This window comes from Lonchura striata, chromosome 11 (assembly GCF_046129695.1).
Source record: "Lonchura striata isolate bLonStr1 chromosome 11, bLonStr1.mat, whole genome shotgun sequence".
Taxonomy (NCBI): domain Eukaryota; kingdom Metazoa; phylum Chordata; class Aves; order Passeriformes; family Estrildidae; genus Lonchura; species Lonchura striata.
The window spans coordinates 6678048-6705777 of NC_134613.1; the positions used below are offsets into that span (position 1 = coordinate 6678048).

Here is a 27730-nt window from a genome sequence, read left to right on the forward strand (position 1 = left end):
ACATCCCACACTAAAAATTAAGTTCAACCCTATCAATTCCACAAGAGCAGCTCATCCTTTTGCACTTGCAGCTTCACTTGTTCTTAATTAAATGTGATCCAAGGTATTTAGTAGAGAGCAGCCAGAACTGAAGAAAAATGAGGTACTGTAATCACATAATTAAAAAAAAGACATTTTGCAGATCCAGCTGGAATGACTGACTGCTTGGAAAGCTGAGGGAAGTACAACAGGAGAGACTGTGCCTTTACAACACAAGGACAACAGTTCACATTATACAATGTAAATATAAATTCAATTCTGTGAATAGGTAAGCCACCCCTGAGAGATGAAATACTTCAGAATAAGATACAGGTTATAAGAAATTCAAAATACAGAATCATCAGGTGACAACAGGTCTGTACAGAACCTCCCTCCCCCTCTGACTTGCAAAGGGCAGGGAAGGGTTTCTAACCCAGCCCTTACAATCTCTCTGCTTTTGCTGCTAAATGGGGCTGATAAAGGTGGCACTTCATGCTCAGTGCAGCACCCTCAGCCTCCAGCCACATCCTCCTCCTACTGCAGCCATCACTGACCCTCACCTGACACAAATTTGTACATGACTTTTCCAAGCTCCTTCAACACTCCCTCCAAGTTTCCACATGAAATACCAAATAAACTTTCCAGTAAAATGCCAAGAACCCCAAGCCAGGACAACAAGTTGTGTTTGGATGCTGACCCAGAGCCATTCTTGTTTGCAGCTGGAAAAGGAAGAGTGGGGGACAGGGAAGGGAACCTGGTGGCTTCCTGCCTGGCACTCTCAAGCCATGGCTTGTGGGCAGGAAGGGACAGAATTCTGCCCATGTATGAACATTACAACAATGGCCTTTTTGATCTCTATTTGGAATGGCCAATGGACAAAAATCAATCTCAGTGCTTTCTCCATTTGAAATTTCCCTAAAATTACACCAGTAGCACCAATCCTGACCTGCTTGGACAGGTACATTGCTGGGACTCAGCCTTTTGCCTCATCTCACTCTTACTTATCAGATAAGTATTGATTTATGATCCTACTGTAACTGCTGATCAAATTTCTGGTTATTACATTTAAAAGCAGAGCAAACAAAACATAAGTGTCATTAAGTGTTAAAAGCATCCAAAGAGATGTCCCCTGTCCAGGTGCTCTGTAAGGAAAGCCATACTGTTCCCATGAGAAACACCAGGACTATAGAAAGGTAACTTGGAAGAAGTGCAGGGAATTTGAGTGAAGATATGAATTTGAAAAATCATATTAAGAGTTTCCCAAATGCTGGGAAAAATGTCCCAGGCTTTCCTTGCGTGGGAATGGCACATCAGACAGGCTCTAAAACCAGGCCTAAAGAAAAACACCCAGAGTAAGACAAGCCTGGACCTTGACACATCCATCCGTGAAATTTTCAACCTTCTTTTATTATGTAAAAGAGCTGCTTTGACTTTTTGTTCTTGCAGCAGGCAATGTGCTGAGGGCTGGGATGAAAGCAGGGAGCTGGATCTGCCAGGGACAGCGGGACATGGAGCAGGGAAGGAGCTGTGCCCCAGGAACTGCCACTAGCACATGCTGAAGGAATGATCAAAGGCCATCAGCGCGTCTGTGGCATTTTGAGGACATTAATGCCTTTTCCAAGATATCCATTGTTACCCTCTAAAAGCAACACGTGCCTTAGGGCGCTCCTTTCCCTCTGCCAGCCGCTGGGAAAGTTACTGACAGCAGTTCAGATGCTACTAAAACTATTAAAAACTATTCCTGCTTGCCACTTTAGCTTGTCCTAGGGGATCTCACAAACTACTTGCAGCATCCGAATGTTTGTGGGAATTCTCCTGTTCAGCCATCTCAACATGTGCCACGTTTGTATTCCCTTTGATTATTTTCCTCCAGATAACCTAGATTTGGGCTCAATTTCCCAATAGGTGATTCAGTGGAAGTTTAATGGAAGAAAACAATTTATCTGCCAGACTCCTTGGTGATTCCCTCTGTATGAATCAGCTGTGGAAAAATTCTGGACTTAAAGCAAAGCTTCTTTTATAATAAAACAAAACATCTTAATTTTGTAAGGACAATGAAGGATTTTCACAAAAGAGCGAGGCAATCGGATTTCAGACACTGGAGACAAAGAATCAGCTTAATATAAAAGTGATAACATAATTTCAAGTGTCATTAAAAACAACAAAGATTGATCACTCAGATGTCAGGGAAAAGGAAAATCAAATTCCAGCCTTTTATATGCATTCCATACAGCCCTCACTTGCACCCCCAGAACAAACAATTACTGAGCTACTCCGGATGCCTCACTCACAGGCTCCTTCTGTTTCATTATCACAAAATATAGTGAGCCTTTATTAATTTACTGTAGTCAAACTGTCAGTTATACCCTGAGGTTTGGGCTTTTCTTCCCTCTTTTAAATTACTATTCCCCAAACATCTTATAATCTATTTGCTGTCTCAGTAAGTACAGCAGATAAAATTAGACAGTAAATTAGATTATTTTGTGGGATCTACTACCAGAAAAATCTCCATAATTACTCAGCTATGCTTAACCTTTCCTGAGCTGGGCAAGTTTAATTCACTTTGTACCAATCACTCAGAACCCTGCAAACAGAAATGTGTAATAATGGGAATCTGACACATTTGTGGGAAGCACTAAGGAAAACCCTGCATTAGGGATGTGGATGTGATCATACAATCCCAGACTTCATGTGAGCACAGCCAGCAGAGCAGAAATGAACATGGCACAAGTGCCCTCAGCTGTCGTCCCCTCACTGAAGGGAAGTATTACATGTACAACCATGTTTCTGCAGGAATTTTTCAATTACATGAAATTTTGCTAAACTGAACAGCAGAAACCTGCTGCAGAGCTTGCTGGACTTTACAGACATTAAAATGTTTCTGCTCCAGTCCTTTCAATGGTTTCATTTCAGACAAACCTTCTCATCTGCTGCAGGTTTTTCAGATCCCGTGGCACCTGCATTTGCTCCTTCTCCCACAGACATGTCCCAGTATAAATGAAGATACAATAGATGCTGTTGGAGCACACACTGCTAGGTTTTCAGAGCAGATTATCTTCCAGACATTTCTCTGTGCCTGCATCCCAAGCTCTGGGGACAAATCCACCTGGGCAGTCACCTGGAACTTCCCTTTCCAAGTCAGGAATTGTCAAAAGCACAAAGTGAATCCTGCACTTGCCGAAGAACAGACCCTTCACACAGCAGGATCCTCAGCCAGACTGGAGACTGAAATAAAAAATACTCACTAGGCAAGAAAGGCTCCAAGTTGGCTCAAACCTGAAGAGCTACTCAGCCTGAATAGAACACCTCCATTCTAGCCGTTTGTACCAAGCAATGTTGACACTACAGGAGATTTTACTTTAGGAAGTTTTCCATTAAGGGCTTAAGATTTATTCCAATAACTTCATACTTCAGTGCCTTCCCTGCTTCCTTCCATTTCCCTCAGCATTCTTCAAATTCCTGGCAGAGATACTACTGACTCAGTCCATGGAGCCAATCCAGCTGGAAAAGCAGGAGGATATTCCCAGTGCTGAGCCCATGGATGATGTGCATGATGTCTGTCCATGTGCCACCTGCTACCATGGGCCACACAGAAGGCTGGAGCCCTCCTTTGGATTTTGGAGCTCCACCTCAACCTAAGCAGGGTTTCGTCTTCTCCTTTCTTTACAGACAGTGGAGTTTTGGGAAAACTACAAAATATGAAGATTACAAGTTGGACCAGTGAATCAGTTCAAGGGAAAGCTTCTTAGTCTTTAGTGGCATTCTTTATGGAGAACCAAGAAGTCAGCAGTCTCTCCATCAGATTTCTTTAAAAATCTTCAAGTCAGTGAGCTCAGAAGAATTCCTTGAAATTCTAAGAGCCTTGTTCCAATGGAAACTTGGAGCACTAAGTAAACTTCCTTTTCTCACCCAACATCAAAGCTTCCTTCTCTCACACTAATTAATTTGGAAAATATTTTATCAGAGCAACTAATTTCACAATATATTTCATTACAGGCTGTCTGAACAACTGCCAAAGCTGCCATCACTCAAGTTTACTCATATTTATCCATTAACATAAATCTTACTGCAGTCTTCAACAAATAATCCATCAAATTTAATAATCTTCCCTCTTCTCCAGATCTTATAACACATATTTAATACCAAAACCCTACCACTCCCTATCCTTAAAATTAATCTATTTTCCTATACATACAGACTCCTATCCATATTCTCCTCAGGAATACAACTTGAAAGGCAAACATTCTGCCTTGCATTCATTAATTACCACAGTTATGGCAAAAGTAAAAAGAAGGTTTTGTGTTAAAACCCTTTAACAAGGGGTCAAAATTAAGGACAATCTCCCCATGCTGTCTGAGTTTTGTTTCCTAAGCCCAAACACACACAGAGAAATGTCCCGTTATATATGGCTATATTTATATATGGCTATATAGATGTATGTTAATGTTTGGGGTGGGGGTGTGCATAAACAAAACTGGGATTTCAGAGCTTTTCCCAGGCAGAAGGGACATTAAAACCTGCCCAGATGAAAATAATCCGTTTTTTCTTGGGATAAAGAAAAGCCACGCTAAGAAAGTCGTACTTTTATATCAAAAGGGGATTTTAATACAAATTAAATGTGATTTAATTTGTAATTACATTAACAGACCATGCATAACAAGCTAAGGTAGCTATTTAGCAACAGTAACTGCAGGCTTTTCTCCAACAAAGAATCTTAATTTCTGGAGATTTTCTAGTTATTCTATTCACACCAATAACACAATAGCTGGAGGGTGAATGGAGTTGAAGAGGTTTCTGTTCTCAGCTCTTTGAATCTCTGCCCTGTTCAGCCACATTCACAAGCAGCAGACTTGGGGGCTTTGCTCAGTTTGATCACTTGAAGGAACAATGAAAAAGTTTACCCCACAGAGGGGAAAAAAGACCAAATTTCTACCTTTACCTACCTTAAAACTCAAGCCTACAATGAGTACACATTTCACTTCAAGAAAAGAGCTAAGTGTTGCAAGAAGAAAAAAGTCAGCTGGAACCTGTTCTTGTAACAAAAGGCAAAACACTAAAACTAATGCTAAATATTCTGAAAAATCAAGTTAGACTTGGCTGAAATTGTGTGCATTTGAAGATCAAGTATATTTACTAATGTTATGCTCCAGCTCTCCAGAAGAATTTCTTACCCTGAATTATGAGAAAAAGAAAATACCTGTGAAGCCCTAAGAAGTGAGCATGGCAACCTCACAGAACGAGGGAAGCAAATTCCAAAGGGAATTAACAGCACTGTATTCAGTGGTGGGAAAATCTGGGTTTTGGGTTTCAAAAATCAAGAAAATAAAAGGAGAGCTTTAACTCCCTGTGCCCTGAATGTGCCACAGCCTAGAGAAGGACAGGGCATCAAAACTTCCTAAAGATGTGACATGACATCACTTTACATACAAGAACAACAAATTCAGATCTTGCCAGGCACATTTATTCTGCTACTTCATCCCATTTGATTGTGCTGCTCCAATGAGTCTGCACCAGCTTTTGTAGGGGAGCGAGTTCTTATATTTATAAAACCCCCTGAATTTAAATCATGTGCCTTCACACTGACACAGTACCATCTCTCAGGGGCTGTTTGTCATTTCCCACAGCAGCCTCCCATCAAAGACAGTTCAAATTACCAGCTCCTAGATTCTTTTAATTTAAGAGTTGCCAAAAAAGAGATATATTATATCCCTGGTGCTGCAGAGACTTGAGCATTGTTCTGGCTGCTTTCTGCGTCACAATTTACCCCTCCTTGTTCCATGATTAACTTGGCTCCCCATTAATCTCACTGCTGACTTTGAGGGACATGGAAAACAGTCAAAAATCTATTTGCAATCGTGGTTCTAGGAAGTATGTTCATTACATGGACAAAACCAGCCTTGATAAGATTTGTTCTGCTCTTTTAATACAGATTTTCTACCACATTATTCTGACTGTACCAGCAATGACAATGTATAAGTTCTCACTCTATACATCTCTGAAAGCTCACTGATTTTTTGCCATCATGTCTACGGTTTTATTATTCTATTTTAACGAGAAAATGTGTCATTTTGCTTTAAACACTTATTCTTCCATTCCTGTGGGATGTTCTGACACAGAGTGAACATTTCAACTGCAGAAAGAACGAGTGCAGGGCTTCACACTCAGAATACCCCAACTCATCCTCCTTTTCCTGCAGTGTCTTTATTCCCTCAATTGCTGCTTCTAGTCCAGTGCCAGTCTAAAAGTAAATTATTCTTAATAACCTCCCTGCTTCAGACAAGATTTCTTAGCTTCAAATGGCTGCAAAAAGAGTCCTGACACTGTTCCAAAGTCTCCTGAACTACCTCCCTTATCCCAGCACCGAGTCTTGAAGCCCTGCAGCATTTGGGATCAGCCTCTGCTCTCCAGGTTGCAGGCCCAAAGGAAGGCGTGTGCCAATCCCAAATCCTCCAAATCACTCACCCGTCAGTGGGAAGCTCCTCGTGGTCCCTGGTCCAGCGGATGAGGGGAGGAGGGAAGCCGGCGGCGACGCAGGGGAACAGCGCGCTCTGCCCGGGCAGCCGGCTGAGGGACGAGGGCGGCTTCAGCAGCGCCAGGCTCTGCGGCTCCTCTGCGCCTGCAAACGGGACACCACGCAGCTGGCACCAGGCGCAACACCAGAAGATGGCCGTGATAAAAACCACCAAAAACCCTCGGAACCAAAATTCAACCGGCTCAAGAAAATTTTTAATTCCATCCCCACCTCGCCCACACCGGAGCTTCTCCCAGCCTTGTTACCATTTCCTCCAGACATGCAAAATGATTCCCCACTTTTGGGATTCTCATTCTTCCAATTCCCTGGGAAACTATTCCAGCTCTAAATTACAGCCCTGAAACTGGTACTTCCACCAGGTAGCAGAGATTTAGGAAAGAAAGGAGAAGCTTTGAGTTTGTCCAGCAAGCCTTGGGCTTCATCACGGAGCTTCCTGAGGGAAGTGCTTTTACACGCTGGAAAGTTAAATTATTGCAGCACTGACTGACCCCAAGTAAAATACAACAACCAAGGAACGTGCATGCTGAAGTAACAAAACAAAAATGCCCCACCACAGCTTTCCAGCCTTATGAAAACAGGGAATCCTCTGAAGCAGCTCTACATTGGATTAAGTTGACAGGGCTTTCTTCCTTTTTCTTCCTACCCTTAAGAAGAAGCACAAGCCATGGGCACATTTATTCAGTCCCTACTAGAGGGTGTACCCTCTGTCTGTGCCCTGCATTGTACCTAGAGGAAATGAGCTCTACAGAGCAGCTCCACTCTGGACTGGGTAGCCCCTACTCACCCTGCACTAACTCCTGCATTGCCAGCACTCTGATGGGTTTTTGAGGGTGTTATGGCAGCAAAGCTCCACAACTGGACAAAGCCTCAAACTATTTCTGGCCACCTAAAATGAGGACAGAATATTCTGCACCTACTCTACTCCTGCTCCCTGAATGAAGCACGTTCTGTGTCTCATCACACACATATTTGGCTGCTCTCTCACTTGGGCCCGAGGTGCTACTCACAGGCATTTCAGGAAGATGTTGTTTTGGTGTTCTTCAGCTCAAAACATTAAAAATAATACTGAGTGTTCGCAGCACTGAGCTCAGGGCATACACGAGCTCCAAGGCACAACACGAGGAGGTGCCAGGACACTTGGGGGAAGCAGAACAGGTGGAAATCCCGTGTGGGAGTTGGCACAGGCAGAGGCAGCCAAGCTCTGAGCAGTCCTGGATCAGCCAGCCCCATCCCTGCAGCTCTGCCCACATTCCTGGCAGGAACTGCTCCGCCTGCCCTGCTGTGCATGGGGAATAATGAAGTGCCGGGAACCTGGAGCAGCACGTGGAGCCAGCCATGCTGCCAAGCAGGGATACAACATCTCCAGGCAGCCACTCTTACATGGAGAGGAGCCAGGACGATTCCCTGGAGACACCACTCCGCGTGCTCCAATCTCCCAAAAGGGAGTTCAGCTCACAGGTAAATGGAAACTGGATCCCAAAGCTAAGTGACATTTTTCTCTTGCAGTCCTACGTTTGAAAGCACCCACTTGTGAAGTGGCAGAGCTCAGAAATGCATCTTTCTGCTCAGTGGCAGCCTGGTGTCAGACAAAGCAGAACATTTAAGCAGCAGAGCACTGTCTGAAGATGCAAATCTCTGGGATGCAGGAGTGTGCTGGGTGTGTTTCAAAGCCTGGGAAGCAGTGGTGGGTTCACTGTCAGCCACACATCAGATAACCATTTAAAAGAGGAATAAAGTGAATAAAGAACAGATTAATTCAAATCCTTCTTTCAAATACTTCTCAGGCCAAGCAATCAATTACAGGGCTGCTCAAGACTAAGGGAGCTTTCCCTTCAACAGCTTAATCCCACTTTCTAAAAAAAAAAAAAAAAAAAGCCTGCAGGGAGGGATTTTACCAAACTTCACTATCGATACTTTTGGATTCATGATGGAGCAAAGAAACAGCATCATTTGAATTCCCTAACACAGCTCTATTTCATCACTTTCAGCAAAGCATTACAAAAGCAAGGAAACTCCAGCCTGAGCCAAAAAGGATTCAAAAGATCAGTGTAATACAGAAGTTTTCAAGAAATCTTCAGATTCCATTTAAAAAATCAGCAAAATTGTCAGCATTTGAAGGGCTGCAGAAACAAGAAGTCAATCCAAACGACAGGAATTAAATCAAGCATCTTTTCCAAAAGTGCTTTTCTTCAAACCCTATATCCTTAGTTGGAGAAGAGACAAGGCTTTGGAAAGGCTAAAGAATGGAATGAAACAGTCCTACTTTAAGCATGATTGATTTCCAACATCCCAATTTCAAAAGAGGGTTATAATTGTAAAAATTGGGGTATTTTACAGAATAATTTAGTATTCTAAGTAGAGAAGGGCCATAGTCACAAGAAACAGAACTATTCCTTGAAAGGGACCCCTGAAGGTGCCCCCACCTGCCTCAAGTCTACCTGCCCCCCACACCAGGTCAGGCCAACCGTGACATTGTCCAGCCTAACCCTGAGAGCTTCCAGAGATGGAAACTCAGCAACTCCCTCCAGCAGCTCTCCAAGAGTAACAACTGAATGAGAATTCCAACATGGAGACTAATCCAGAAGAGGCAGCTCTGGGAACAATTAAGGAACCTCATATCAAACACAGCCTGTATTTCCCTAGTTTGGGAAAGCACAACCCACATTCCTGTCCTATTTTTGGTCACTTTTCAAACCTTTGTGAAAGAACAGCTGGTGGTGTCACTGGGAACAGAACACACTGAATGTGCCAACAGTTTACATCAGCACTGGACTTCTGTTCTACCAAAAATATCTCAACATTTCAGAACAACAGGCAAAGCTGAACCTTCCAAAATAAAATGTCATCCCCTCTGATGGTTGGAGACTTCCCAAAAGGCCCCATTAATTAGACAATCAGAATTTCCAGAATACTGGGACAATTAAAAGCACCTCAGCTTAAGCATCCCAAGAGAGAGACTAAGCACCAATTTCTTTGTGAAGCTTCCAGGGTTTGAAACATGGGATTCAACCCGAGAAACAGAAAACCCCAAGCTTTTATACTCACAGAAACAGTCAATTCCCATTTTGTATCATGTCACAATAGAAGTACATTATTTGTTTTTTTTTTTTTAAAGAAGTCTTTCCCCAAAATGTCTTAAAAGCTGAACCATTACATATGGGAAGGCAGCCTGTGAGCGTCTCCAACTGCTGTGAAGAGCTCAGGGCCTGTGGACAAAGACCCTGAGTTGGAGACTTCCCCAAAGGTCCCAATGTTTAGATGGTCAGAACTTTCTGAATATGGGAAAAACTAAAAACACCTCAGCTTAAGCATCCCAAGAGTGACAGACTAAGCACCAATTTCTTTGTGAAGCTTCCACAGGGTTTGAAACGTGGGATTCAACCTGAAAAAAATATAGAAGTCCCCAAACACTTATACTCAAAGAAACAGTTGGTTCTGCTTTGTATCACATCCCAATGGAAGTGTTTTGAAAATGTTTTCCCCAAAATGCCTCAAAAGCTGAACCATTAAATACGGGAAGGCAGCCTGTGAGCGTTTCCAACCACTGTGAAGAGCTCAGGGCCTGTGGACAAAGACTCTGAGTTGGAGACTTCCCCAAAGGTCCCAATGTGTATTATTGGCAGCTTTTAAAGATGTTTTCCCCAAAATGCCTTAAAAGCTGAACCATTAAATAAGAGGAAAGCAGCCTGTGAGTGTCTGCAGTGCGTTCAGGGCCTGGAGCAGCTCAGCCCCGAGAGCATGGAGCAGCTCAGCCCCGAGAGCATGGAGCAGCTCAGCCCCGAGAGCATGGAGCAGCTCAGCCCCGAGAGCATGGATCAGCTCAGCCCCGAGAGCATGGAGCAGCTCAGCCCCGAGAGCATGGAGCAGCTCAGCCCCGAGAGCATGGAGCAGCTCAGCCCCGAGAGCATGGATCAGCTCAGCCCCGAGAGCATGGAGCAGCTCAGCCCCGAGAGCATGGAGCAGCTCAGCCCCGAGAGCATGGAGCAGCTCAGCCCCGAGAGCATGGAGCAGCTCAGCCCCGAGAGCATGGAGCAGCTCAGCCCCGAGAGCATGGAGCAGCTCAGCCCCGAGAGCATGGAGCAGCTCAGCCCCGAGAGCATGGAGCAGCTCAGCCCCGAGAGCATGGAGCAGCTCAGCCCCGAGAGCATGGAGCAGCTCAGCCCCGAGAGCAGCAGCGGTACCTGGCAGGACTTGGAGCTCGGCCTCGTCGCTGTACTTGGGGGTGCCGCCGGTGTCCAGGGCGCAGCGGTAGAGCCCCGCGTCGGCGTCCGAGGCGTTGGTGAGCAGCAGGGCCCCGCCGGGCAGCTGCAGCAGCCGCGGCTCCGGGGGCAGCGCCCGGCGGTCGCGCTCCCAGCGCAGCAGCGGCACCAGCTCGGCCGTCACCTCGCAGCCCAGCACGGCGCTGCCGCCGCGGTACGCGGAGGTGGGCTCGGGCTGGCTCGTGAACCTGGGCAGACCTGCAAGAAAACCAAAAGAACGGTAAGTTTGAGATGTTCTGAACACGGCGCCAAAGATTGAAAGTTCAAGTCGAGTCTCAAGAATGTAGTTTTGGAAAAGTTAAGATGCTCTCCAACTCTTTAAAAACCTTAACAGCTGACGGGACAACGTTAAACATGGATGGCGTAAAGGCGGACAAACCAAATAATCACAGAATCCTGGAATGGTTTGGCTTGGAAGGGACCTTAAAGCTCATTCAGACCCACCCCCTGCCATGGGCAGGGTCACCTTCCACTATCCCAGGCTGCTCCAAGCCCTCTCCAGCCTGGCACGCTTCCAGGGATGGGGCAGCCACAGCTTCTACAATGCAGCCTACAAAACACCTTCACTTACCACCTTCAGCTACAAAAGCCTCTCTACAGTGCCACAAGGAAAATACTGAGATAAATATTTGCATATGAACGTTCTCAGTGTGGCCGAGAGCAGAGTTTCTCTAGGACACACCACAGAACTCACTCAAGCAGTGCTGCACAACCCAGGCCACCTTTTCCATAAAAATGCTCTCCAGAAACACCCAGAGCCCACTTAATGGCTTCACAGTTGGGCTGGGGAGGCCAAACCCCTGGGGGAGCTGTGGGAAGAGGCTGGGGGCACAGCTGGAGCTGGTTCCATGGAGCCACAGCTGAGGCAGCCAGGGAAGCTGGGGGCACATCCCTGAAGCACATCCAAGACAGGGAAATCCACGGGACAGTGAGGCAAGTGTGAGGCACAGTCCTGGAGTGGGCAGGTCAGAGGAGGAGAGAGAGGAGGAAGGGCAGCTTTGGGTGTCATCCTGGGGAGACCAGGGTAGAGCATGAGGCTGAAGAATTGGGAATGAAGGCAGGGAGCTGAAATGGGGAACCAGCAGTGAGAGTACTTTAGTTTGTTTTTTTTCTTACCACTCAAATTACTTTAGTTGTCAAGAAATTAAATTGATTTTCTGCAAGTCAAGGTTGTTCTGCCATTACAGTAACTGGGAGTGATCCCATCTTGACTCAGTAACTTTAATCTTATTTCTTCTGCATCCTGCTGAGGAGCAGGGTGAGGGCACAGCTGGATGGGCAGCCAGCCACAGTCACCCCATCCTAAGTGTTCTGCACATGGAAATGATCAGATCTGCCACAGTTCAACCCCCTATTTTCACAAGTCTCACTGAATACCTATCACAAATCCACTGGGAATGCACCAGTAAAAGGTCCAATCCTGCAGGACAGCCAGACTGGAGGAGGATTCATATATCCTAACAGTTAGGATTAGGATTTATATATCCTAACATATAAATCACTCTTGTCCTGTCAAGTTCCTTCCATAACCCTGAACAGTTCATCTCCAACTGTTACATATTTTCTTCCCTCTCTGAGTCCCACCTGGGGACTCCTTCCATAACTTCATTCCTCCAAGAAACTTTCTGTTTCTAGTTCCCCTCTCCCAGTGTACTTCCAACCAACTTGCAGTCCTTTGATCTTGACCTTGTTTTGGTATTATTTTGCATCTTTGATATTTATCCAAAAGTCCCTCCAAGGTATTCACAGGAACAAAAAATCCAACTTCTTTCAACTTTTCTCCTGCTTAATGAAGCTACAATCTTGAGTTTCTCTCCCTCATTCCCCTACCACTCTACCCACCTTTACAGATGCAGAATGGCAGGATAATTTTGGAAGTAAGGGAACAACCAGAGCAAAATCAGCTACAAGGTCAGAGCTGGTTACTTAGGGATTTGTCCAGTCAGACCTCAAAAATCCCCAAGGGGTGGAGACCGCACAACCTGTTCTACCTCATGGAGCAGAACTCCCTCTTTACACCCAGTCAGAACCTCCCTTGCTCCAACTGATCCCCAATGCCTCCTGCTCTCCCACCAAGCACTCCTGGCAGAAAGACAAACTCCAGCGCCTCGAGTAATTTAAGTTCACAAACATCCACAGAAATATTACAAAACTGCTTCTCTGTCTATTGACAAGATCTTCCCAAAAGATGGAACCATCTCAGTGGCTCTGCACAATCAATGCTAGAACCCAAGTAACCTTTTCCTCACCTGAATGACCCATCCCTCTGTCCCAGCACAATCCCAAGGTGTCTCTGCACCTGCCTGACTTTGCACACTGCGCTCAGAAGTTCCATCATCAGTCAGTCTGGAGCATGACTTAATTCTTCCTGTGAGATGAGACCAAGGGGAACGAGGTCTCTCGTTTGCCACACTCACTAATTCAGTGGGTAAATGGGTTGTTCTTACAGCTGATGAGGCTGTTAACCCTGAGCCTCTGAACTCCAGTCTCTGAAGCATCTGTCCTTTCTGAAAAATGTCCTTCTTGACAGAACCCATTATATGTTCATAATTACCTCCGGTTCTTATCTCTCTCAATATTCTCATTTATTAAGAGCCCTGCATATTAAGCCAGCTCTTTCCCCATCCTGGGAGGGAATCCTGGGTCTCCTCTTTTAGCCAGGTGACCCCATGACTTCTGTTCTCACCTCACCTGTTGCCATCTCTTTGCTCCCAGCAGCTCCCACTGCTACAGCCCCATAGTGGCTACTTGAAGCACAAGCAGGAACATTCCTGGAGGACTGAAGCCCTGCAATTTCTCACATGCAGCTCAAATATGCTTTCATTTTATCCCTTACAAGTACTGTTCATTTCCTGGACAAGACAGACCTTTTGCCTTCTGTTTTGTGCAGGTGCTCCACTGAGGTTAAATAAGTTTTATTCAAGATGGTTTCATTACTCACTAGAAATGAAATTACAGTTCATTTTCCAAGTCATCTTAAATGCCACTAAAACCTGTATTTCATCATAGTCCTGTGTGGTTTTAAAATATATATTTTAACCTAGCCTGTAATTTTGTCCTAAAGAGTAATTTTCTCTTATTCTACAATTATTGGCAATTTGCACTGCGTAAAAGCCCCCATTGTGGAGGAGGACCCTTTGCTTTAGCTAACAAACACCACAGAACAATCATGATGCATTATAAAAAGCACTCCAAATCCAGGCCTTAATTACTATTAATTTGGAGATCTGTTTATAAATCCAGAAGCAGGTCCCAGAGTGCTGGCACACCTCCTGCAGCAGTGAGCCACTAGAAAATACCCTTTCATCTCCCAGCCCAGAACCTCTGTATTACAGAGCTGCTCTCTTCAAAACATCAATTATCAACTTCTAAGCCAGCATTTCCTGAACTTTCTATAATAATTTTTAGAGGCATTACCATGTAAGCCAATTCAGTCTAGTTAAACTACAAACACTTTCAAAACCATTTTTGAAGTTAACTTTTTTTAAAAAATGATACTTTTTTCTCAGTGCTTTGTATTTCCCAAACACGTCAATCAAGAAGGTTGAGCAAGAAGTTCTAATGATGAGTAGAATCCCAGGATGGTTTGGGTTGGAAGGGACCTTGAAGCCCATCCAGTGGCACCCCCTGCCATGTGTGGGGACACCTTCCACTGTCCAGGATGCTCCAAGCCCTGTCCAACCTGGCCCTGGGCACTGCCAGGGGTGGAAGATACACTCCTCACCCATGTGTTGCAGGGTCAGCTGAAGATACCAGCCCATCTTTTGGTAAATGAACATCATGATAAATGACACTTTGGGCTTCTGACATTGAAGAAAAATTTTTCATATTTGTACACACATTAATCATTCTGTGGCAGTGCACATACATTAGGTATCGATTTCAGGACACCAAAGGAAAATACTACTGACCTAGCAGGAATTCAGGTTAATAAACTCAATTTAGGAAGGATGATTTTCCATTTGGAATGTTCTCTAAACACAGGCAGGAGAACAAATAAGCAACAGTGAACTCATGTGCATTTAACAGGCATTAGATGCATCCCAAACCCCTCATTTCTGCTAGGACAATGCAAATGGCAGAGAAGGTGGGGAAGTCAACTCTGTGCCTCTTTTCTCCTTCCCTTTTGTTTCTTCCTTCCCCTCATCCAAGCCCAGAGCAATGGTAGGAATGTGAATGAACAATCTATTAATGCAAATGTGGTGCATTCAATCAGCATTCCCAGTCTCAGTGTTACTGAGATTTGTGGCCCATTGTCTCCATTTCTGAAAAAGATGTGCCTAGAAGAGCAATAATTCCCATGCTCCTGGAAAACACAGATGGTTAAAATTCTGGCTGTAGTCTCCTGCCCTCAATGGAGCCAGTATTTCATCTCCTAAAGTCTGCAGAATCAGGGAATTCACTGCCCTGAGCCAGATGCCAATCTAGTTCAGCAGCCTCCCTGCAACTGCAGCCAGTGCCAATCAGTTCCAAGGAGACTGAAAGAAAAAAGCTTCATTATCAACCATTACTAAATACCTTGCTCACCTGAGTGCAATAACTCCAGTCACACCTGCCTGTGCTCTGCAGCCTGCCAGCAACGCTGCAAACGCTGCTTTGGTTTATGTGGATGCCACTGCCACACACATTTAAACCCCACAGAGTCCTACCAAGCCTTTGGGACCCATCTCACCAAATCAACACTGCAAAAGGGAAGTGAGAAAAGAGCCATCTCCTCATCTCTAGGGAAGAGAAAGCTGGGGAGGAGACCCCTTTTCCTGCCTGTGGCAGGGCTGTACAGTGGTCACAAGCCTCTGAGTTTTCCTCACGTGTGTGCCCTCTGTTGCCACTGCTCTGACTGGAATTTAAGATAACGCTTTGTACAAGCATTAGACTGCTCTAAACACACACATATCACATGTTTGTGCAATTAACATTTTCCCAAGGCTGGTTTCAGGCCTTCTTGTGACATCTCGATGTGCTCAGCAAATGTTTCCTGTTTTTTCCCCCGTTTCTACTGCAATATGGAAAAAGTAAAGCACAGGAGCAGCTGGCAGGTTTTCCATCCTGTTCCCTCCTGGATACCATCTGTGAAAAGCCTTTGCTGCCCAGAGTTAACTTTCATTCAAGTTCCTCCTAACTTACCCAACTCTAAACTCCAGCAGCACCATCTCCAAACATTCCACCCTACAGCTTCCACTTTCACTCTGAAATTCATCCAACTAGCCTGTGAATGATCCCACAAACTGCTCACAATTTTCAGCTAAATGAATTTAACTCCATTCCTGTCTGCCTGATCGAATTTGAACTCATGACAAATATGTAACTATGACTCCTTTCCCCAAACAGCCTCTTGGGAAGTGTGGAGATTTCAGCACCACGAGGAGGTTCTGGAGAATGGGAACGTGATCCCCTATTGTTAGGACAGCTCCAACATCTGCTACCCCTCAGCGCAGCGATCACAAAGACGTCGCCTATTTTGTTAGTGCATCAGCTCCTCACCCCAACCCTGCTAAAAAATTAATAAGTCCAGCCATCTGTGGACACTTCATTAAATTATCACAGCTCCTTCTCTCCAACATTATTCAGCATCATTTGTTGGAGTGGCAGAGGTGTGAAACGGCTTAAAATACACTGCTGCTAATGAGACATATTTCATGGATCTCACTGGCACACGGAGCAGACTTTGTAATTACAAACACTCCTGCAGAACACAAGTCCACCAGCACGTGAATTAGGATAAGGCCAGATGCTTCCAGTTCTTGCTACAAACACTAAGCAGCACATCATTCTCCCCCTTGCTTTAGGCAAATCAGACAGGGGAGAAGGGAACCAAAAATCCAGGCAGGAGACAGCTCCTTGGGGAAGGGATGAGGATTTTTGCAAGGACTGGAACATGGAGAGAGGAAAACCTACCAAATGTCCTTGCTGGCTAACCAGAGGTGGGAAGTACATGGAAAACAGAACATACATGAGAACTGTCAGTGCATAAGCAGAATTCTGACCTGGTTAAACACAGCCATGACAGCACGGGCAATGTGGTATGTGCTGATGAAAAAACAGCATCCCTTGGCCAGAATGAAGGGACAGAGGAAAATGTCACTGGACACATCGGTAACAGACACAGGTACTGTCACACACAGTGACACACCAAGTGACCTGGTGGCACCTCAGAGCTCTTCTGAACAAACAACTGAACTTCAGATGTCCCAAGTCTCCTTTCAAGCTCAATTATCTGATGATATGGGGAAGGGCCACAAAAAAACATAGTGAGAAATAGCAAAATATTGCAGAAAATATTGTCCAACCTGACCTTGGACACTTCCAGGGAACCAGGAGCAGCCACAGCTTCTCTGGACAACCTGTGCCAGGGCAACCTGTGCCAGGGCCTCACCACCCTCGCAGGGAACAATTTCTCCCTTTTATTTACTACACATCCAAAACTTTAGAGGGTGTTTGGACAAGGAAAACACATCGGCATAATATGATGTTCTACCTGGCAAAACAAGCAAATCCAAATTCTAGTTAGGTGCTATCAAGGAGATTAATAAATTATTTCAGGAATGAAATGGGAGTGATAAAATGACTGAATGATGATCTTAAAAATACACAGGTCACTACTGACAACCACAACTACTAGAAAACAGTGGGAGTGAGGTGGGGATGTCAGTCTATAGCACATGGTCAGGTTCAAGAAGTGCTGCAAGGAATGGCACAGACAAACAAAAAAAACAGATCTTCTGATGGGGGTGGTGAAATAGTATCATGAAAATTGGAGAAAGGACTGGCAGTTCAAAGGCCAAACAACACAAAGCTCCAGCAGCAGCAGGAAAAGCTGCAGCAGCCAATGAATCTGACTTCCACAGACACCAAGAAACAACTAAAACAACATTCTAATGCTAGAAAAAAATTAATTGAAGGCATGTAAACCATGGCATCATTTATTTGCTGCTGTTGAAGATCATTGTAATAGCAAAACCAATGAAACCCCTGTGGGATTTCAAGAGAAGCCCTAAAGATAAGGCATACAGATTGCCTCATCATTTAAGGAACTTCAGGTCTTCATCAATAGACTGCCTAAAAATAAGAACCCTACAGGCTCACAATTACTCTTTCTAAAACAAAATCGAGAGCCATAACAAAAGAAGAATAAGATCCGAGGGTTGTGGTGAAAGAAAAGAGCTTGACAGGTTAAATAATTTTAGTTCCAGGCGAGGCTATCAATTACGGAAGCTCATGTGAACAAGCTATTCAAAGAAGATTAATGCACGGAGAAGACTGTCAGGATAAATTTATCACAAAACTGGAGAAAGGAAAGATCTGAAAAACTTTTGCAGGCAACTCTATAGACAGTGACAAAGACAGCTGGTACCTGACAACAGGCATTTAGAGACAGGAAATAACCAACAATTTCACTGCAAACTCCTCGGGATGCGTGAATAGCAAAGAAAGCCCCAAAACCAGGGTGCTTGAAGGCTGACAGAGCAGCAGACAAACACAAAGCACAAAGAACTTTTACAGACACAAACACGCAGCTCAAAGAGGTGGCTGGAGACAACAAGGGTGCATGGCAGGATAAAGGCAAACACTAAAAGCAATATAATTATCCAACACAAGCACAGCTCAGCACGAGGGCAGCGTAGCTCAGGTGGCATCTGCACACCACTGACCCCTCCAGCAGCTGCTGGCCATGAACCTCAGAGGATCAGGAACAGGTTTTTAGAGGTCTCTCCACAGCACAGCCTTTCTTTGCCCAATTTTTACTCTGTTTTTAAGAACAGATTGACAGTGCATTTAAGCCAGGGCCAACTTCAGAAGCTGTTACAGAAGGAAGAACAACACCTTGACAGAAACACACAAATTATGTAGAGACATTTCTCCGTGCTCCCCCAAAACAGGGGTTTCTATAGGCAAATGAATAGGGCTTGGAGAGTTTTAACAATTTTTAACATTCTGATTCCCAGTGTATTTATGTGAAGGGCGAGACATACCCTACGCTTTTAAAAATGTTACTGAGAACTAGCGTCACTGAAATCAACCCTAGCAAATGTCATGATTTTTCCTTATTCAAAATATTTTTCCTCAATTTTGTTTCCTTTTCAGGGTTATTAAATTTCATCTTGAATTTTTGTTACAGAAAAATAAAAGATTAATCAGAGATACCCTTGTGCCTTGCTACTTCTTACCCTTGCTGCTTTTGTGTCACCTTTCACTTGGGGCAATAGTACAGGTTCTTATCGTTTTCAAAAAGCAATAGTGAGTCAGCCAGAAACCTGAATGAACAATGTCAGCACACAGAGCCTTCAGTGCAGACAAATAAAGCTGAAATCTCTGCTGACTGCACACTGGAGCAGGCAGGGAGAGAGGAGCACAGGCTGCAGATGTAACCATCACTCTGCTGACAGCTCGGGATTGCGAGCGAGCTCCGCGCTAACTTGTCAAACAGAATTACACAGGGATTGCTGGTGCTGACATGCAGAGCAGAAAGAGGGGAAAATCTGATCCGAGTCAAAATATTAACAAATGAGATTCCAATCTAAACACAGTTCAGCCAAGTTCCTTGTTTAGGGGTGTTGGTGCACCATCAGTATGGTGTCACTTCGTCCTTGTCTCACCATCCAGACCCCACAGCCAAGCATCAGCTCATGGGATTTCAGGGATTTGGCCCCAAGCTCCCTTCCACCAAATTCCTCTTTCTCCACAATTAATTCTATCACCTGCCACATTTTCAAAGGCAAAGGTCAAGATAGAACATATGCTGCAAAGAGCTCCCATTTCTTACAGTAAGTTTATATTATTCTGAACTACGTGAACATAACTTTATCCATTATCTCAATGCATAAAGAATATTCCCTTTGCCAGCAACAAGACTTGCATTGCACAGGATTTGAATTTCAATCTAGAAAACGTGAGTTTTTTTCGGGGCAGTGCTATTACATCATTGCTAAAGCAGGAAGCTCAGGCACGAGTGCCACACATCTCCCTGTGTCCCCTCTGCTCCAGCTTCAGCAGAGCATTTGTCACCCTCCAGCAAGCACAAATAAGCTTTAACTGGCTCACTGACCCACAGAATTCGGGACAGGGATAGTATTAGTCACAATGAGCTGCTGGGTTTGGTTTGATATAAGGTGAAATAAAACTTGAAATGCAAAAGCTTAAGAAAAAGTGTTTTTCAATAGGAACCAGTTTTAAGCAAGCAAATTAAGAGTCTCTTCACGTGGGCTCTGACTTGGTCATTAGATGCCAATGAAGAGTTTCAAAAGAAGCAGGTCACACTCCCTGCTGTGGGCTTTCCCCAGCATTCAGTGTCATTCAGTTGCAGGCAAGTCCTGCCCTTCTCTGCCCTGGACATGGCAAGAGGCTGTGGTATTAAATCCCAGTTGGAGACTGAAAATTTATAATAGTTTTGAACCTGGACCTTTGCCTTCAGTCCAAGAACTGAAGACCAATTCAAAGGCTCACATAGATTTTCTTCGCTACTTTAACTGGACAAATACGAACTACAGGAATTGAGAATGACAAATAACACAGAACATTTATTGTCTTAAGTGTCTAAACTCTCACACTTTCAGTAACAGCTGACAGAACCTGTACAAACTGCAGCTGTGTTAAAACCACCTTTGCCATTTACTTGTCACGAAGAAACGTATTTTGATCTAAGACAATTTATGAACAACACAGATGCTTTTTTCATAGAAAAATATATTTCTGCAAGGAAAATTTATCACCCATGTCAATTCCTGGCTAAGTGCTCTTAAGTATCCTCCTCCAAACTATCTCTGCTCTGAGCTTTTTTCCAATTCTGAGATACAAAATGTTCTTTATTCACAAAGATCAGATCAAAATAACTTTTTTCTCTTTGCTGTTAAAGGCAATGTGCAATCCTGGATAAAAACATGCTGTTATTTCTAAGTTAACCCCATCTCTGCAGAGCTGGGACAGTTTGTCCTGAGCTTTTCTCTCACTTTGGGATGGCACATTGAGTCTAGTGAGAAATAAAACACTGCTCAGCTGCAATCTTTAGAGCCTGGCAAACATCTCAGAGGACATGAGCAAACAGAACCAAACAATCTGTCTACTTCCTTGCAGCTCCTTGTAGTTATGGCAAAAAAACAAAGATAAAATTTCAGCTCAAATTAATGCTTGAAAAGAATCCTTATCTAGTCACCATTATTTATAAAGAAATAAGTGATTGGTATTCAATAGCTAAGCACTCTAACACCCCAGAAGGAAACAGCACACCTGTGCTGCTGAGCTTTGCAGAGCTCCACCTTGAACTGCAAGCCCAAATCCCTCCAGGTCCTGCTCCCTCCCACAGGCTGTGCTCAGGGAATGGCCTGGATAACGATTTCTTGGGCTTCACCACTGCCTACAATCCAGAGTCTCTAATGGAAACAGAATTCCTCATTTCTACCTGCCCTCCTCATCTGCAGCACCTTGGTGCATTATAACAAATAATACTTTAAATTTATGGTAGAGAAGTTCTTTATTAACCCATGGAGAAAAGGCAAAGCATGGAGATTTGGAGCTGGTGTCGTAAGCTGCACCAGAAGCAGGATTAGACCCTGGCATCTCTTGGCTCAGAACTCCAAGCCTCAGGAACCACCACAGCCCATCCAGGCCTCCTGCAATTCCAGGGGCAGCTCTCCCAGCCATCACTTTAGAAGCCCCAAGCCAGACACACAAAAGATGCAAATAAATCTTGAAAAGGCAATGTGGTCAGCTAAAAACTGGAGCAATCTCCCAAGCGAAGTCATTCCCTCCATCCGATGTCTGGAGGAACTCTCAGCAGAGAAACCCGAGCGAGGGCAGGTCCCTCCTCCCCGACACCTGGCATGGTCACACTGACTTGGGGACACCTGACCCCACACACAGCACAGCTCCAGGAGCTTTGAGTGCACTTCTGAGAGTACCCCATTTGTCAATGCCCTGCCCTGAGCCCTGTGCCCTGGCACAGCAGTCTGGAGGGGCCGTGGATGGCAGGATGGACCAGCAGGAGAAGGGCAGCAGAGCAGAGAGCATTGTGCTCAGGAGCAAAGTGCTCAAGTATGGCTGGAGCTACTCCAAATCCTGCTCCCAAGTATGGACACGATGGGCCTCAGCCTGCTCCAGCAAGCCCAATTTGAAGTGGAAAAGCAGGAAGCCTCCCAAAGTCTCAACACATGAAGCTTCACCATGGCATTTCCAGAGTCACTTTTCAGGAACATCCTCCTCCTGGGCTGTGCTGCCTGCAATGTGCTCAATGGTTCCAAAGGAGATACTACACTTTTACTAAGTACATAGCAAATCCTTCTGGTTTCTGAACCATTTTAGAGCCTGACGTTACACATGGCAGGAGCATTTCTTAACAGAAGTGATTTGTCTGTACTTTTTCTAAAAGTAATTACAAAATGAAGGCTTGAAAATTAAATTTCTATATTTAAATGAGAAATAATAATTCAAGGAGATTATTTAGTTGAGGTGAGAAAAAGCAAGTCAGACGCTATCAGCAAGTGCTTCTGAATTAATGAAACTGAGACACACCTGAAGTTTGTACCAAGGCAGTGCCACAGCTGCCTCATCACAGCCAAGCAAATGACACAAAGCTCAAAGCCAAGAATTATCAATTGCAAGGATAAGTGGAAAAAGAGGAAGAAAAACAGCTGGATTCACTTGGGGATAGAAGATGACAAGAGGTGAAACAAATAATTTAGTGAGCAGTCTTGAAATGGATTTACAGAGCAAATAAATCTGCATGATCAAACTCAGTGCCTTGTCACACTTCCCAACTTCTAGATCCTCATGTATCTGTTCTCTCAATAAAAGCTCTTACCAAGCCACAGTAACCAGTGACTGGGGAAAGATCATCTCGGGAATATTTTCAGCTCGTGTCAGTATATTTTTTATTAAAATACATAAATATTTATTTTTCCAAGATGAATTACGGACACAGATCTCCAAAACTTTGTAAATCTATTTTTAATCCATGTTTTACAGCAGCTTTTTTAAACCCCCTACCCTTCTTAAGATCTAACTAGCACTTAAGTATCAAAGACAGATTTGCATTTCAAAAGCCAATTAAAAAACATAGTGTACCAAGGCACTGATTAAAGCCTTGTGGCTTTACATAAATTAGGCAGTTCCTTTGACTTTCCCTATTCCAAATCCATCATAACAATGGGAAAATCCTACACATTACATGGACTGTATGACCACCTTCTCCCTTCACTACCCTTAGAAACTGGTGATGATAAATGCAACCCTCATTTGCTTGAACAAACTAATCTGTGGAGGCTCAAACTGAATGGGAAAGAGATACTCATATCCCCAAACTGCTGCTCATTAAAGAAAACTAACATTTATTGTTGTTTGCAGTTCCTAAACATCGAGGATTTACTACTATAAGCCTGGTAGAACAGCAAACACTTTCCTACCAAGGTGTAGCACCACACAATTTCAAGTTACAGACTATTTCAAGTATTCTTCACAGTGGAATATTTTATCATATCCTCTGACTTTTTTAAATCAAAAAGCAGCAAAGATCAATTTCTTTACAAGGCTCAGTGTGGACCTCTTGATCCTCACCCCTCCAAAAGCCCAAAGAGCAAAGTCTTCTCATGGATCATCACACACAGAAAAGGTCCTTTAGAGGCACGTTGCCAGGTGCACAGTGAAGCTGCCATGACCCGCTCCCCTGCCACGGCACGCTCAGAGCAGGGTCAAACACACAAACTGATGAAACCCCAGCCTGTCTCCAACACAATTCCTTCAATCCCACACCCAGCACTCCAGGCCCAGGCACTCAGCATATTTTGGATTGAATTTTTCATACAGTGGCTCACTAATCAAACCCCTGTCATCCTACGGCAACAAAAGAGCTTCAGATTCCAAAACCCAAAATATTTAGATGCCTCAAATTAGAATATACAGAAAGTCCTTTAAATAACTTGAGAAACTTATCCAAATTTGGCCACCTTCCTGCAGGCAGATTGCTCAGCATCACCCACCAGCTGTGCAGTTCCAAGACTGAAAATTCCAGCCCTGTATCCACATGATGAACACGACATGTTGTTACTGGATTTCCTTGCCCTGGCCTCCGTGACACACCAGAACTTGTAATTTTTAAGAGTTATTTCATGAGTAAGAAGCTGCTAAAACATGCAACCTACACTTCATAACGTTCCCTTTTAGAGATCAGGTGCACGGCAGCACCACACCACACACAGCAGAGGAACCACTGCTCAATTAAGAGGGGAATTGGCTCCCTCCCACTGGAATTTTGAGGCCGAGGGGAGCCCTCACTATGCCAACAATGCCCACGCTCACCGCAGCCCGAAAGCTGCCAATTAAAACAAAGAGTGGGAAGGAATATTAAAAACCACTGTTAAAACTAAGGGATTCAAATGAGGACAAGAAAAGCAACAGGCTAAACCAGGATTTAAATATTCCACCTCTTATTCCAAAGCCTTCAGCATATAAAGTGCCCTTCCCCCTACAAGAGGATTAAACTCAGCATGGTCTTGCCCAGCTCTTGGCACTTGTCTGGGGTGGTAAATAGGTTTTCACACACCCACATCTGCCAAAGCCTCTGCAGCAGTGCAGCCAGAAGATGATCTGGGGCACGTTTCCAAGGCACAGGATAGCAAAAGGCAATGCACAACATGTGTCACCAGCATTTCCTCTAGTTCTGGGCAATAAAAGTACCATTTTTATTGCATGGAATTGATCGATAATCTTAATACACAGCTGTCAGGCCAATGTGTGCCAAAGGGGCAACTGGTTGCGTGGGGAAGGTCCTTATTGCCTTGAGCTGGACTGTATTTGTTCTGTTTTCTACCTAAGAGTTTTTGGAAAAAATCCTCACCAGAACTGCATTGTTGTTTGTTGTGGGTTTTTTTAAAGTAGGCTCTTGTGTTTCTTTCTTTTTTTTTTTCCCAGTACTTGGGTTCTTTTTCAAGTAGCAAAAGGCTCTTAAAGATTCCATCATTTTAGAAAATATCAATTGAAACAGCACCTTCTACCTAGATAGGAGAAAATGGAAGTGGAAATTCAGCAGACATTTTGGTTTACCTTCATTTTTAACCCCATTAACCTCACCTAATGATCATATAGAGCAGGCTGATAGCAGAGGCAGGAGGCTGAAGGCTCTCATGTGGAAAGCAGCAGAATTAATCCCGACAGCAGCGAGGCAAGGAGGTGGTAATTGCTGAAGAGAAGTGTGGGAGAACTGCCTTTATTGTCCTCATTGCCAAGAAGCTCGGAAATCTATTCCTCATTAAGAGATTCTCAAAGTCACTCTTTTAAGGTATAAAACCCCAATTTTTCTATTTCTGACATCGCTGATGTTTCACAACAATGTTACAAGCTAACTTAATGGGAACAACATGTGAATACAAACGATGGAAGCAGCAGCTCTGGGAGATGCAGGAGCACCAGTCAGGAAGAATTCATTACCCCGAGACATTTATTAAGCAAAGGAAAAAAAAACTGTTTGAAAAAGGCTGGCAAACATCATTAGAGAAACAAAGGAAAATTGCTTCACAAGCTTTTTTTCTAGTTACAGTGCCTTAGTTTACCTTGTTTTTTCATTTGGGTGGTTTTTGAAGTCTCACCCTTACTCAGTAATTACAAGTCTCTTCCTGCTTTACTGTTTACAAGACACAAACTGACAATACCAAGCCCTGAGAAATAAGCAAGTGACAGAACAGACCACTTTTCCCAGACATAATCCTTATTTTTACCTGCAAACTTCACTCTCTCACTGCTTCCTACCCCCAAAATAAAGCTATCACCTATCAAGTCTAAAGGGTACTCAAAACACCGAAGCGAGGTTATGACTTGGGCATTTAATGGAAAATTGTATGTGTTTGGTTGGTTGTTACTTCTCAGACTTCCTTGTTCACACCTGATACTCAAGAAACAGAAAAATACAACTCCCCACCCATCTCCCAGTCCCGCAGGGATTGTACACACTGCTATTAGGAGCTTCCCAAAAGTTTCAGACAGAGCAGGTAATTCTTCACATACAAGCTCAGAAAGTTATTTTAAGGTTATTTATACATAAAGAAAGCAAAATCCTGTTTTCTTCTCCTTTCTAAGCTGTGGTAAATCTCCATTGTGATTTCAGACACCTGACACTTCTCATAATCCATTCATTGCAGCTTTCCTGATCTCCAGCATTTCCTGAGAAATACCCCACATTAAGCTGCTTACAGGAACAGAACACATGCTAACTCCCAGCCAGTAAAATGGGAGCCACAGTCCCGGTTTCCCTGAGGTGATGGAACCAGCTCATGCTCCTTGGGAAGCATCTTCCCATTTTTCCAAGGGCAAAGCATTCCTTTCTGTGAGAAGTGATCCTCACTTCCACAAATTTAAAAGGTTTATTAAAACCTTACCAAACATACAACAGAAGACTGAATAGAGAACATATTACAGCACCAGGAGCAGAGGATCTTTCCCACCATGAGCTCATCCTTTTAACCCTTCAGCCCTCCCGAAGTTCTGTCCATTGACTCCTTCTTTGCTGCCCAGTGGTGGAGATCACTTCTGACACCTTGATTGGAGGTCAGCTGCTGCCACAGCAATGAGTGACCCTCCCAAATGTCCCAAACCCAGCCACCCCTGATAACAACACAATGGGGGGTGAAACTCAACTATAAATGTATAAACCTTCTCTTAACATATACATGATATTTGCCTTTTCATTGTGAGAGTCCACCATCACATTACCCATCTATCACCGTGTTCTCAGCCACACCCCAAACCAGAGCCTTACCTGCCACGGTGAGCTTCGCTGTCCTGCTCACGATGGTCCCCAGGCTGTCCACAGTCGCCACGCACTGATAATATCCTTCATCAGGTTTATTGTGCTTGGAATGCACCACACTGTTAATTAATAAAGATCCATCTGGCAGCAGCTGGCGGCGGTCGTCCGACACCAAGTTGAGGAAAGAGCCGTCCTTTTTCCACTCGATTCGGGGAGGGGTCTCGCACTGAGCCGAGCAGTTCATGATCACCGACGCTCCACGCACCGACAGCACGTCCAGGGGCTCCACCAGGAAGTAGAAAGGAGTGAAGGTTCTCACAAGCGATTCTGCAGAACATCACAGAAATTTTGGGTTCGTTTTCCACAGTTTTTAATGTGCAACAAGCACAAGGCACTGCTCACATCCTCCCCCTGAACACATTCAACCAGCTTGGTCTGTGTGACAGTGTTTTCTGCTTTGATTATTCATATCATGGACCCTCAGATTCCCAGACATTATCATCCCTAAAATGTATTTCCCTGCTCTGCTCTCAGCCTCTGTGGTGTGGATGCCCTCCCAGCAGCTCTGTCCTTTGCTCTGTGGAACCAAGATTGGGAACCATCAACAACAATTCAGCCCTCAGGACAAAGTCTCCCATTCTGAGCTTAACACATCTTGCAAGTGTCATACAGTGTTTTGTTTTTTTATTTACTTCAGTTCTAGTCCAGGATAAACATGATTATTTTTCCATTTTAAGTATTCCCCAAAGAGTTCTGTAATTAACATCTAGTTTGCATTAAGAAGTGAATTTTAATTACTGTCTTTCTGGTGTATTTGGTCAAGCAAAACGATTCTGTGTCAATATCACTTTGACTTGTCTTAATTTAATCATCTGTAGAAAACAGAAGACAAATTCTTCCAGAGGAGAACAGTTTTCAAATCAGCATAATACTGGGTTCAGAGAAAAGAGTATCTCAGTTTTTAAAACCCACCTTAGAAATAACACTCGCATAATAATAACGTACTCCTGCACTCATCTCAAAACTATTTCATCTCAAAACTATTTCATCTCTCACCATTGACCATTTCATCTCATGGTCAATAAAAAAAATGATCAAATATTTTAAGAACACCTAACAGACAAATATGCATTTAATATAACAAGATTTGTTTAATTAAGCCACACTCTGAAGGCGACCTTTACTTGCAAACAA

General features: G+C 44.0%; 1 protein-coding gene across 9 annotated transcripts in view; it reads right to left on the minus strand.

The window, feature by feature from the left end:
* The window catches only part of NEO1 (neogenin 1), a 168687-nt gene that overhangs the window by 88876 nt on the left and 52081 nt on the right, over nucleotides 1–27730 (minus strand). For all 9 annotated transcript variants that reach the window (XM_077785861.1, XM_077785858.1, XM_077785864.1 and 6 more), the window contains exons 2-4: nucleotides 26546–26863; nucleotides 10732–11007; nucleotides 6481–6634 (exon numbers count right to left, since the gene is read on the minus strand). In XM_077785861.1, coding sequence (XP_077641987.1) covers nucleotides 6481–6634; nucleotides 10732–11007; nucleotides 26546–26863 — 748 coding nt within the window. The remainder of the gene's footprint in view (nucleotides 1–6480; nucleotides 6635–10731; nucleotides 11008–26545; nucleotides 26864–27730) is intronic.